This window comes from Mixophyes fleayi, chromosome 2 (assembly GCF_038048845.1).
Source record: "Mixophyes fleayi isolate aMixFle1 chromosome 2, aMixFle1.hap1, whole genome shotgun sequence".
NCBI classification, from domain to species: Eukaryota; Metazoa; Chordata; class Amphibia; order Anura; family Limnodynastidae; genus Mixophyes; species Mixophyes fleayi.
The window spans coordinates 216093995-216106520 of record NC_134403.1 but is presented as its reverse complement, the minus strand read 5'-3'; the positions used below and the strand labels follow the sequence as shown (position 1 = coordinate 216106520).

The following is a 12526-nucleotide window of genomic DNA, read 5'->3' as shown; positions in this document are numbered from 1 at the left end:
CCCATCTACCATAGCTTGTCAGAATGTTTGGGAGTTTTTGTTTTTGTTCCTTTCATTTTAGTTCCACTTTGTCTCCCTATACAGAGGCCTTTAGTCATGCATCTGTATTCTCGTGCTTTGCTCTCTGCTTAAGCAATCGTAAAGCTACGGATCATCAATCCCTATAGTAAATAAATAATTCATCATATACATTGATGTGTTTTTTTTTTTTGTTTTTTTTTCAAAATATATGACTGATCATCCATTTTTTTAAAAAAACTGTTTGCAAAGCATCAGAACACATGTGAATCCTAACTCTTCTAATAATGAGCTTTCCTAGCTCTTGTACTAGTATTATATGACTCTGCAATTCCTCCGCCAGTGGCGCATTACTATACTACTTTCTAGTCCCTTTTTCAGTATCCACTCTGGTACTTGCCAAACACCTATAATATTAGTTTGTAATCCATTGGTCAGTGTCAGTCCAATTTTTAGTGTCAGTCCTATGTTCGTTTTTAATCCCTAAATTTAGGACCAATGTTACTTTTACTTTGCCAATCCTAATAGTATTGCTACCTTGATTTGTAATGCTTTGGTAAGCACTGGTATTGCAATTTCACTTGATTTTCTATACACATCTCAGTATTTGAGTTTCACTATAAAGCATCCTTGTTCTCCAATACTTTCAGAAGCTGTCAATTTTTTAAAAAAAGTATTTTTTTGTTTGACGTATTGTAGAACAGATTCAACAAACCGCGTCTGGTTTGAGCATCTCTAGTAAGATCACACATGCCAGTGATTGAACATGGATGGAAATAAATGTATTTTTGATTATTTATATAACCCCATCACATTCCAAGGCAATGTATAATAGTGATTTAGTATAGGATATCACATATATTTATTTTTACTTATTTATTAACCTTTATTTATATTGCACCTACATATTATGCAGTCTTAATCTGTGGGTCTTGAACCATAGAGAGATGCATGAGTTTTCCTATGATTAAAAACTAACTATTGAGTCACCCTTCTTATTTTGTACATGTACCTTATTTTCTAACACTATTATTTATTTAAAAAAAATAAACCCTGGATAGAGCCCATGTGGGGCTCTGGAAGCTGAGTACAGAAATTAGCAGGGGAGCTTGTAGAGCTCAGGAGAGGGCCAAGTGAGGCCTATGCATGTATGAAGAGAGGCAGCCGAGTTCTGATGGGCTTCGTCCTTTGCAAAATTGCAGTTTAAAAAAAATGAGGGCAAAGTGTCGAGAATCAGGTTTGTTGGAACCGCTGCTTAGTAAATATACCTGCTGGTGTTGAGAGACAGAAGTCCTGAGAGGGTCTGAGTAAATTAGCTGCACACATGTTAGAAAGGGTTACAAAAGTGAGACTGTGCCCAGAATGGGACTAGGTATTTATTATTTTCAATTTGTGGTTTGCCGTGAGTTAAAGCACTTTTATGTTGAAGGTTGCTGGCTGGAGACCCTCAACCAGCACCCAAATGCTGACTACACTATGTATGTACAGTGTGTGTGTGTGTGTGTGTGTGTGTGTGTGTGTGTGTGTGTGTGTGTGTAGTGTGCCTTAATTCGTGCTTTGAATGGTAAAATAAATGTTAATAACTCTGTATCTAGGGGAAGAATATTGGTCTTCATTATGATATTTTGTTTATGACTGTTTTATCCTCTCCTGCACAACAGCAGAATTGAGGAAAAAATATACATGACTTTGTTTTGTTTTTTAGTTGTTGTTTCCTTGTAGTAATATCTGTCCTTTTCCAGGTATCCGAGTAACCGCAGAAGAAAATGATGTACAGCAAACTCCAGCAGAGTCTTCTACACACAGCCCAGACACCCGGCTAGAAGCTGGTCAGCCTAGCACATGGACAGAGGCAAAAACTGCCAGTTCACCATCACTGGATAAGAGCCACGTCTCCCATCCACAGACTCAGGGACCCAGTTCTGCACCAGCAGCTGAAGGGCCCACTTCCATATCACAAACAGAGGGACATTGCGTTTCCACAGCACAAGAGCCCAGATTACCCCTTGAAGACCACAGTGCTTTGCCACTTGCAGAAAATCCACACACCTCACAAACAAATGAGAGTCTTAGCTCTACAAAAGAACAACAAACTGTAAAATGTGAGGGAACCTCTTCACCTGTTGCACAGTCTCCTACCACTGCTGTTAGTCCCAGACAAAAACTAGGTGCGCCTCATAAACCTTGTTTACTCTAAAATGAGTGGTTGTTATATAGAAGTAATTATGTTTGTATCCTCAGTGTTGTAAAAATAAGACCAACAGCAAAGAGATTCTGATTCCATGTTTCATGGTGGAGATCTTTATTTGTTGGTGCTATGATGTCATTATAACTCAGCAATTTTATATGAGCCATTCTGGTCTGATCAGGTAGGAAGCATCAGTGGTGCAGGTGGAATGTACTTTATCTTTCCTGTCTTATGGCTACATATCATATTGAGTCTAGTGCTCATTTCATACTCCATCGTAGGCAAAACTCCTGAAATATTAGACATGCCAATTTATAAGCAGAGGTACTGTGGTCAAAATATTATTATTTTTTTTTTAGTATTACAGTACCAAAAATAAGACACCATTACATATGGTAAAGGGGGAATGTGTTGCACACACAAATAAAAGCCACGTTATATTTAAGGTGTTGTGCTTGCTTGTCAGTGTACCTGATTTTAGTGAACTCTGAGACTCTCTTACAATTTAGCTCTTTAAGTTACCAGTGTCTTTACTGGGTGGCCTTCTAAGCCTTATTACTCTTTCTGAAAAATGTCTGTTATATATTGACGTGTGAAAGTATCCAGTTTTAGGAGCATAAAATATCTGTTCTACTTATTTAATCTTAGTAGTGGGACCCTTTAAAATATTTATCTTGGTGGGCCCTTCAAACCTTACGCTCATGATGTTTGTTTCTGAATAATCATATACTATTACGAATAACCAAATAATCAAAACCTGTCAGAAGGAAGAAGTGTATGAATAGATTACGTAGCATTTATTTCATGGAGAAAAAAATCTTCTAAAATTGCCTCAGTGAGGTTTTTCCTGTACTTGCCCATATGTATAATGTATGTGGATGCTTTCCCAAGGAAATGTGGCATCTGCGAATCATCTGCTCCAGTGACACTGTGAGGGCATATAACCTATGTTATCTGCAAATCCATCCCTTGTAACATGTTTGGCATATGGAAAACATTAGACGTTGTTTTTTTTTGTTTTGTTTTTATGGTATACAAATCTGTTTAATGGTTTTAATACATGTTTAAATAATCATACATTTATGTTGTAAAACATGCATTCCACATTTAATATTAAGCTACACTGGGTCTTAATAGCTGTATTTACTGGTGGGACTGTATACCCCATTCTGCCGTTCACTTCAGCAAATAAACTTAAAGTTTTTGTTTGTTTTGCCTGTAAGAAGATAATGTAGAATAGCTACTGAGGCATTTCTAAAATAAAAAAATCACAAAACACATATTTGTGTTCCAATTTTAGGCTAAATATTTCTTGTGTGTTTTTTTGTTTTTTTTGTTTTTTTTAAACAAAACTATTTTTATTCTGAAAAACAGATAATTAGGCGCTAACAGGTAAAAATATCATAAAATAATTCACCAACTGTTAATACAACATACAGCAAATACTGTTTCAGCCAGATATGTACAAAAAATAACAAAAATTTAGAAGAGCGCTGGTTATAGTGAAATAGTATTCTCATATTTATTAAGAATAAAACAATTAAATATATACAGATAATATAATCAAATGTATATTCCCTGATTATGGCAAAATTGAAAGACAGTTGTTTATAAATTCCGACGACTCAGCATCAATACTTTACCAGTTATAATTGATTAATAACCCTTTATATATGCAAATACAAATGGCCACAGAAGTTCCATACATAATTTCGAAAAATTATGTAACGATTGCTGTTCAAAGAATCAGGACAACAAAGTCCCCTAGTAGATTGTGTGGTTATTATTATTATTATTATTATTATTATTATTAATTTTTATTTTTAGGGCGCCACAAAGTATCCGCAGCGCCGTACAAGGAGAATACATTGGTTGGAATACATTGTTCAAAAACATTTCATCGGTTTCATCAGAGGTTACCTTTGATGAAGTCAGCCCTTTTAGAGGCGGAGAAATGAGTTAGGTGATATCAGCAGCAAACTGATTGAAATACCCAGCTCCTCGTATACAGCACCTCTCAAGCACCATCAGGTTCGAGAAGCATTAGTGCACAGCCATTTTCAGATCTCTCCAGCGATGTTCAATCGGATTCAAGTCTGGGCTCTGACAGGGCCACTCAAGGACATTCACAGAGTTGTCCTGAAGCCAATCCTTTGATATCTTGGCTGTGTGCTTAGGGTCGTTGTCCTGCTGAAAGCTGAGCCGTTGCCCTAGTCTGACGTCAAGAGCGCTCTGGAGCAGGTTTTCATCCAGGATGTCTCTGTATATTGCTGCATTCATCTTTCCCTCTATCCTGATTAGTCTCCTTGTTCCTGCCACTGAAAAACATCCCCACAGCATGATGCTGCCACCACCATGCTTCACTGTAGGGATGGTATTGGCCTGGTGATGAGCGGTGCCTGGTTTCCTCCAAACACGCCAAAGAGTTCAATCTCTATCTCATCAGACCAGAGAATTTTGTTTCTCATGGTCTGAGCGTACTTCAGGTGCATTTTGACAAACTTCAGGCAGCCTGCCATGTGCTTTTAACTAAGGAGTGGCTTCCGTCTGGCCACTCTACCATACAGGCCTGATTGGTGGATTGTTGCAGAGATGGTTGTCCTTCTGGATGGTTCTTCTCTCTCCACAGAGGAATGCTGTAGCTCTGACAGAGTGACCATCGGGTTCTTGGTCACCTCCCTGACTAGGGCCCTTTTCCCCAGATTGCTCAGTTTAGACGGCCGGCCAGCCAGCTCTTGGAAGAGTCCTGGTGGTTCCGAACTACTTCCATTTACGGATGATGGAGGCCACAGTGCTCATTGGGCATATATATATATATATATATATATATATATATATATATATATATATATATATATATATACACACTAGTTTCTTAATAAATATGAAAATTAATAAGATTTCGCTATATAACCAACGCTCTTTTACACTTTTCTTGTTTTTATTAATGTTTTTTAGATTATTACATGTCTTCAAATGTATGTCAGTGTATTGATGATCCTCCTTACTGGTGCAATGCCAATATGCACAGAAAGAGGCTTTACTAGAGCCTGTGTTTAAATTTCCTTAGATACCCAGAAAGCAGAACAGCGACAGAAGCAGGCAAAGGAGAGGAGAGAAGAAAGGGCCAAGTATCTGGGTGAGTTTTTCTAAGACCGTGGCAAAAAATTGGGTTAACTCATGGTTGTTGGAGAAACTAGCAAAACATTTGTTGGCAATGCATTGTCCACTCTCTTTCAGAACGGGTTGTGCGCTGCCTCTCACGCCTTCTGAAATGCATTCTTCCTGGGAAAGCTCAGACACATGAATATTTCATTGGCCATGAAGGCTGCACAGTATAAATATTTTACTTCTTTCGGAGATGTCAGGAGGAAATCCATGCCAGGGCAAATTAACTCTTCTATGCAGATTTTTCTTTAGCTTGTTTTAAGTCACTTTTTGGTCACTTTCATATTCGTTCTACTTTCTCTCCTGTAATAGCAGGCCTTCTGTTTAAATTTAATGGTTACAAAACAGATTCATAGTGAGGTAGAGGGGGAAGGAAATGCTGAAGTGACAGCAAACAAATATCAAGTATCAATATTAACATATTAGTGCCTGTACAACTAAGATCCCACCACCACATCATCTAATTAGACGATGCAGTGTAGTTGAGCATCAGGGAAGCCACTGTAATCCCATTACTTTATCAATATCTGCCCTCAACTTAACCCAATGCCTTCAAATGTTAAGACATGTTTCCCTTTATTATCTATAAGTGTTATTCTTGGGGGAAGCCAACAAGAGACTTGTATGTAATATTTTCTGTTCTCATCCCCTGGCGGAGGCCTGCAATCAGACCTTCCACTGTCTCTGTTGGAATATGCTCTGGAGAAACTAGTTTCAACTTATTAGTAATGCCACTTACCTGTGTTCACTCTTCCCCTTACAGGTCACCATTGGTGAGACAGCCATGAGATGATGAGAAAGATTTTGCCACATTTTAGTGGACATTTTATAATAGTAGATACTGTATATAACCTGTTCTTAAAACTCAAGTCCCTAGAAAAAGTAAAAATCACTCATCCATGTAATATAAAGTCATTATAACTAGTACTTGGCACATACAAGATCAAAGTAAATAAAATAAACTGAGTTTCTTGGGTCCACAGTAAACATAAGCCAGGTCCATATTTAGATAAGTTAAGTGATTCTATTTCCACAATTGATCTTTTTTTGTTTTGTTTTTTTACTTCAGCCACTTTAGACAATTTAAAACAAATATGACTAACATTGCTTTGTGTTTCCCACTTTCTCCATGATAAAAATCTGTTGCCACTAGATATCTGATTAGTACACATTTATCAGGTTACCTGATTAAAACCTAGACTGTATTGGGTCTCTTACAAAACAGTTGTTTGGCTTGATTGCCAAATTCAAATCCGATCTGCAATATTTGACCTTGCTCTGTGTGCCATGATTGCTTCTCATAGAGTGCTGGTTTTATTATTACCCTGCTTTTATTTATGTCTCCAAAGCTAAACCTCTCCTGTTTAAAATGTCATGTAGGGATGAGGAATCTACTCAGCATGTATTTCTACATGAAAAGGCAAGGCCACTTTAAATTCTGATAGGGTCAGCACAGGAAAGTCTAATTTTCTCAATGAGGGCATAATCCAAGAAGATGGATGGTGGATAGTAGTAGATGTGCTGGATTGCAAGGGCAGTGTGTCATAGCAACTTGTTTAATGACTTGCAACCGCATAACACTTTAAAGATGCTACAAGTAAAGGAAAAGTGTGAATCCAGACTTAATGTGTTCCCACCTATTTTTGACATTTGGTCACCTTTTTTATTCTTTTTCTGTTCTTGCTCTTAGTCTTTCTATAATTAACTACAAAGACACACATTTTAATTTGTATTACCCAATGTCTTTTTGTCTGTTATATCCCTTATTGCAGCTTTGCTAATATGCAATCTTGTACACCGCACAGTAAGTTATTTTCTCAATTAGCAGGATTCAATATAGCCACTGTCCTCTGACTTTAAAAGCATGCACAAGGAGACAAGATGGTGTTCAAGAAATGAGCCCGTTCTCTGGCAAACCTCCAACTGCTGGTTTACAGATATCGATCAGATTCTTTATAATGTTTTATCTCAACTATAAAAATTGATCTAAACCTACTGCAGAACTTTCAGGTGGTACCTCTGCAGTCCTCAATGTCACCATGCCGATGGAAGAGAGGCTCTTTGTACAGACTTTCCTGCTGTGTTGCAGAGGAAAGCAATGCAGAGCCACTGATGGTTTTTGGCTGTTTGATGCACGGCCTAACATCTCGCCCTTCAGTTTACCCTTCAGAGCACCACTGTAAATATTCTGAGTTCATTTCATACATGTGTGCAGAGCTTTATAAACAATTACTAGTAAAATGAGCATAATGTTTGTCAATTTTGGTTCCTACACCAATAAGCTTCAGTTCACTGGAAACTATTTGAACGCTTAGTTATAATGGAGCTGTATTACTAAAGGAGAGTGAACTTCTATACTACCTTTTGGACATTCATTTGTAGACTGCTATTCAAATGTTAAGATTATGATTTTAATGCAGTTCTCTCTTTAAACTCCTCAGCTGCCAAGAAGAATGTGTGGCTTGAGAAAGAGGAAAAGGCAAAGCAGCTCCGGGAGAAACAGTTACAAGACAGGAGGAAGAAGTTGGAAGAACAGAGGATCAAAGTAGAAAGAAAAAGGGTTCTGCAGGAGGAACGACAAAGGTTAAAGCATGAGAAAAACAAGGTAAGAGTGCAAGATGAATGGAAACTTTGGTAAACAGAAATGGTTGCAATTCAGACTTCCAGAATTCTTTTTGTTGTTAACAGACAAATATGCTCACTATGCTACAACTGTAAATATCACCTCAATATAATATATTCTATATCAAACATCGCTTCACATATCTTCTTGTCGCATACCCTGAGGAGATTGCCAGTCTCCCAAAAGTGTGTAGAACAAAAAAATAGAATGATCAGGGTGCGTCCAAAAAGGATGTAAAAATATATTTATTTATATATAAAAAGAATAAGTGACCAAGCTCACATGTATATCATCCAAATGATATGGCGGGTAATACCCGATACAATGTTACAATGAACACATTCCCAATGAGATGATAATAATCAATAAAATGAGTGTCTGGCCAGTACACACTATCATAAAAACATGTGTTGTAGACCAAGTCCTGATAATCAACAAAAATGTAGCAGGAGAGATCTCACCCAATAGTAAGGTGCAGCTGCAACGTGAGGGTGAATGAACACAGATCCATAATAGAATTCAGCGTGGTCTGATGCGTGATGTGTCAATTTTCCTTAATGTGGCTCTCATATAATCCCACAATGATCAATAAAGTTCTTATAGATGGTGAAAATGCTGCGGTATTTATCTCACCACTGGAAATCCCGAGAAGATAGCTGACAAACCACCGCTGGTGGACATGGGTGGTGTATATCAATAGGTATCGGGAGGAGTGTACTCAGGTGCCGGAGTTCCGTTGTGCCGAGGAGTGATATCCCGTTGTAAAACTGCCACAGGAGTGAGGGCAGTTTCGGCATACACACTGAGTGAATATATTCGTCCTGAATCTTCAAAATGATGCAAAATAGTCTCCTTGGAGATAATGGAGATGTCTTCTCCTTCAAATAGCGATCCGGATGTGAGGGAGTCCTGACTCTAATACGTTTCAATAGCAGTATGCTAACTTTTTCAAAGATGTTTTTTCCCCCATTCTCTCTGGTCTTTTAAGAGGCTCATATCCTCATGATTGGTTGTTCATTCTACTTAATGAGACCTCATCTGGTGATGTTTTTCACTTGGTATTAACCCTTTGCTTGTTAGTATTCCATGTAGGAAATATATAGAAAAAATCCGTGTGTATTGATAGATGTTTTCACAGTTTAACACCGGATTATAAGATTAACATATTCGTTTATATTGCTCATTATGCAAATTATAAAATACAAAAACCATCTATATAATATAAATGCAATAATATAATCTGACTGGAGAGAAGAGAAGTATAAATATCTCTCTATATATACACACACACCTCGTTATCTGCACAAAAATGTGCCTAAACATATTCCATAAATGGAATTTAAATAGAATGAGATAATATCCACATTCAAAGGAACATTTTTATTATTTAGAAAATTTAACTATCCCCACGGGGATTAGAACTTGTGACCTCATAAGTGTATTGTTTCGTAGCTAAGCATTAATCTAGTGAGCTATATCCTAAATTCAATGGAAGAACAAAATAGGGATGTAATTATACAAAGATAGAATAGCATGGCATATAACTTCCCAACAATATCTTATATGTACAAATACAGATTAAATGAAGTGTCTATGTAACAAAGATATAATAAGATACATTAAAAGATGTAGATAGTCTGCATCTAATGTACTGCATCATGGAATACCCTGTGTGTGGTATCTATATGTACACATATAATGGTAGGGGGACAGAGGTACAGAAAAGAAGGAAAATGGATCTAAAGACTATTTTAATGCATAATACATTTATCGTTGAGAGAATTCTATATGTTCATTTAAGCCCTCAGGCATGAGGTAATTTAAAAATCCAAAATGTTTCTCTCTCGCAGAGAATCTTAAACCTGTCTCCTCCTCTCAAAGTAGGCCTAATCGATTCTTTAATAGACACTTTTAAATTAGTGGGATCAGCAGAATGTATATCTCTGAAGTGTCTAGATACACTATGATTTTCCAATTTGTTGATAATATTTCTTCTATGTTCCATAAAACGCAACTTCATAGATCTAGTAGTTCTACCCACGTATTGTGTGCCACATGGGCACTGTAACACATATATAGAGTACATTGTATTACAATTATAGAAACCTTCTATATTGAAAACTTCCCCTGTGGAATGAGACGTTATTTCTTTATCTTTTTTTCTTATATGTTTACAGGTGGTACAACGTGTCCTTCCACATTTGAAGTTTCCTTTTATATTAGACAAGAACTCTTCTTTATGTAAATTTTCCTCATAGTTCTCCTTAAGAGAGAAATGGCTAGGGGCTAATAGATTCTTCATATTTTTATTCTTTTTAAAAACTATAAACGGATGTTCAGGAATCACAGTATTCAAGATAGAATCTTGTTTCAAAATGTGGTAATTTTTCTTGATGATTTGTTTGATATCATTCGACTTTGTATTGTATTTAGAAATAAATTTTAAACCATTATCTCTTGATTTATTCATTTTATTATGATTTTCCTTATCTGGTTTGAATTCTAAAATGGAGGTTCTGTCCATATTAATAGTATGTGTATATGCTTCATCCAAGATATTTTTTGGATATCCTTTGCTCTTGAAAGATCTTAATAGCTCTTTTGCTTGTGTATCACAAGTTGTAATATCAGAGTAATTTCTTCTTATACGGCCTAATTGATTTTTGGGAATATTTGTTAACCAAGGTTTGTAGTGTCCGCTCTTAAAGTTAATATAATTATTAGTATCAACCTTTTTGCGGTCATTTTCAGTATGAATTTACATATTATTTATTAATAGGGTTAAATCTAAGAAGTTCACACTAACAGGGCTCCAATTTCCTGTGAAGGTTAGATTATATACATTATTATTAAGATATGTAATAAAGTCTTGAATAGATTCTACGGTTCCATCCCAAATAAAAATTAGGTCATCAATGCATCGGCCATAGTACATGAGGTTTGTGACATAGGGGCCACACCATATATACTGATCTTCAAAGTGACCCATATATAGGTTGGCGTAGCTAGGCACGAACCTCGTGCCCATGGCCGTCCCAGTGATCTGTAAAAAATGATCAGTGTTAAATACAAAATAATTATGTGTCAGTATATAAGTAATAGAGTCAATCATAAACTCTTTGTCTCTCTTCCATATTATTAACACAGAGTATTTCTCTTATAACTTCTATACCCTTGTTATGTGGAATGTTGGTATATAAAGCAGTGACATCTAGTGTAACGAAGAAGTATAAAGATTTCCAAGATAGTGTTTTCAAGATTCTAAGTAGATGAATAGTGACTTTAATATAAGATTTAAGAGAAGTGACATATCCCTGTAAATAATAATCTACATAATGAGATAAATTAGTGCTAAGAGACCCCATTCCAGAAACAATGGGAAGGCCTGGTGGTCTATCCAAGGTCTTATGAATTTTTGGCAAAAAATAAAATGTGGGTGTTATTGGATATGGAACCCATAGATAATTTCAACAATCTTTTGAAATAATCTCTTCTGTTAATGCTAATTTCTTTTTGTTGTTGTCTCACATTTTGTCAATCTTTTTTCCAGTAGTTTTCTTACTATCGCCTATCGATTTAACGTCATTACCCCACAATTTACTAGTTGCAATTTTCATATAGTACATGTTCATGCATATAAACATAGACCACATTTGATGTTAAAACAGACTGTTGTGTGAATTAGTATTAAATTAGTTTTCAAAATCTAAATAGATCACACAAATTGCACTGCCGTGAAACTTCCTTCTCATACCAACTTAAATATATTAGTCATGGTCGGCCCTTCATAACACCATGCTGAAACTGTTTTTCCAAATTATTTTATACAACTTTCAAAATCGCATTGCACAGAATCGCTGTAAATCACTTCCCCCATGGCAGAAGTGAGACTCACAGGACTGTAAGTTCCTGGTTTTGATTTTGTTTCCATTTTAAAGATTGTTTTCCACCAATCTTGTGGCACTGTCTGGGTTAAAAGGGAGACAATAAATATGAGAAATATTGTTTTATTAATTCCTGAATTAGGGGCCGGTGATTTATCTGTTTTAATCGGTGGTGGAAGTGAGGCTGTATACGGTGTTATGCCATACTGCTACTTCTCCCACTGCCTTCATTGTAAGATGAACACATTCCATTCACTTACATTCCCATTACATTGTTCCTACAGTCGCTTCTAAATTTCCACTTTGACCACTAGTCTTAATCTTGTTTCGGTATAACTACTTCCGCCTGTGTTTAAACAAGTACCAGCTCATGGTGTGCATTTGCTATTGCTACACATTAAATTTCCTGGTATTTTTTCCATCCCTAGTGAACATAGATGAAATAAATGACTGGGAGTCCAGCTTTAAATACAGCAGGGATAGCGCCCTTGCACAACAGATCCACCATGTTTGACGTATTTGCAGCTATGTTTTCCGTACAACGAATGTTCATTGCAAAACTTGGCATGAGGAATTTATAAACTAAGTTTTAGATTTGATTATCGTATTTGCTATTGAGACTAAATTGTGGACCCAGTAAGTAAA

General features: G+C 36.4%; 1 protein-coding gene across 3 annotated transcripts in view; it reads left to right on the top strand.

Annotated features, from left to right (window-relative positions):
• The window catches only part of MAP7D1 (MAP7 domain containing 1), a 72131-nt gene that overhangs the window by 33633 nt on the left and 25972 nt on the right, over nt 1-12526 (top strand). For all 3 annotated transcript variants that reach the window (XM_075195454.1, XM_075195452.1, XM_075195455.1), the window contains exons 2-4: nt 1761-2186; nt 5277-5345; nt 7816-7979. In XM_075195454.1, coding sequence (XP_075051555.1) covers nt 1761-2186; nt 5277-5345; nt 7816-7979 — 659 coding nt within the window. The remainder of the gene's footprint in view (nt 1-1760; nt 2187-5276; nt 5346-7815; nt 7980-12526) is intronic.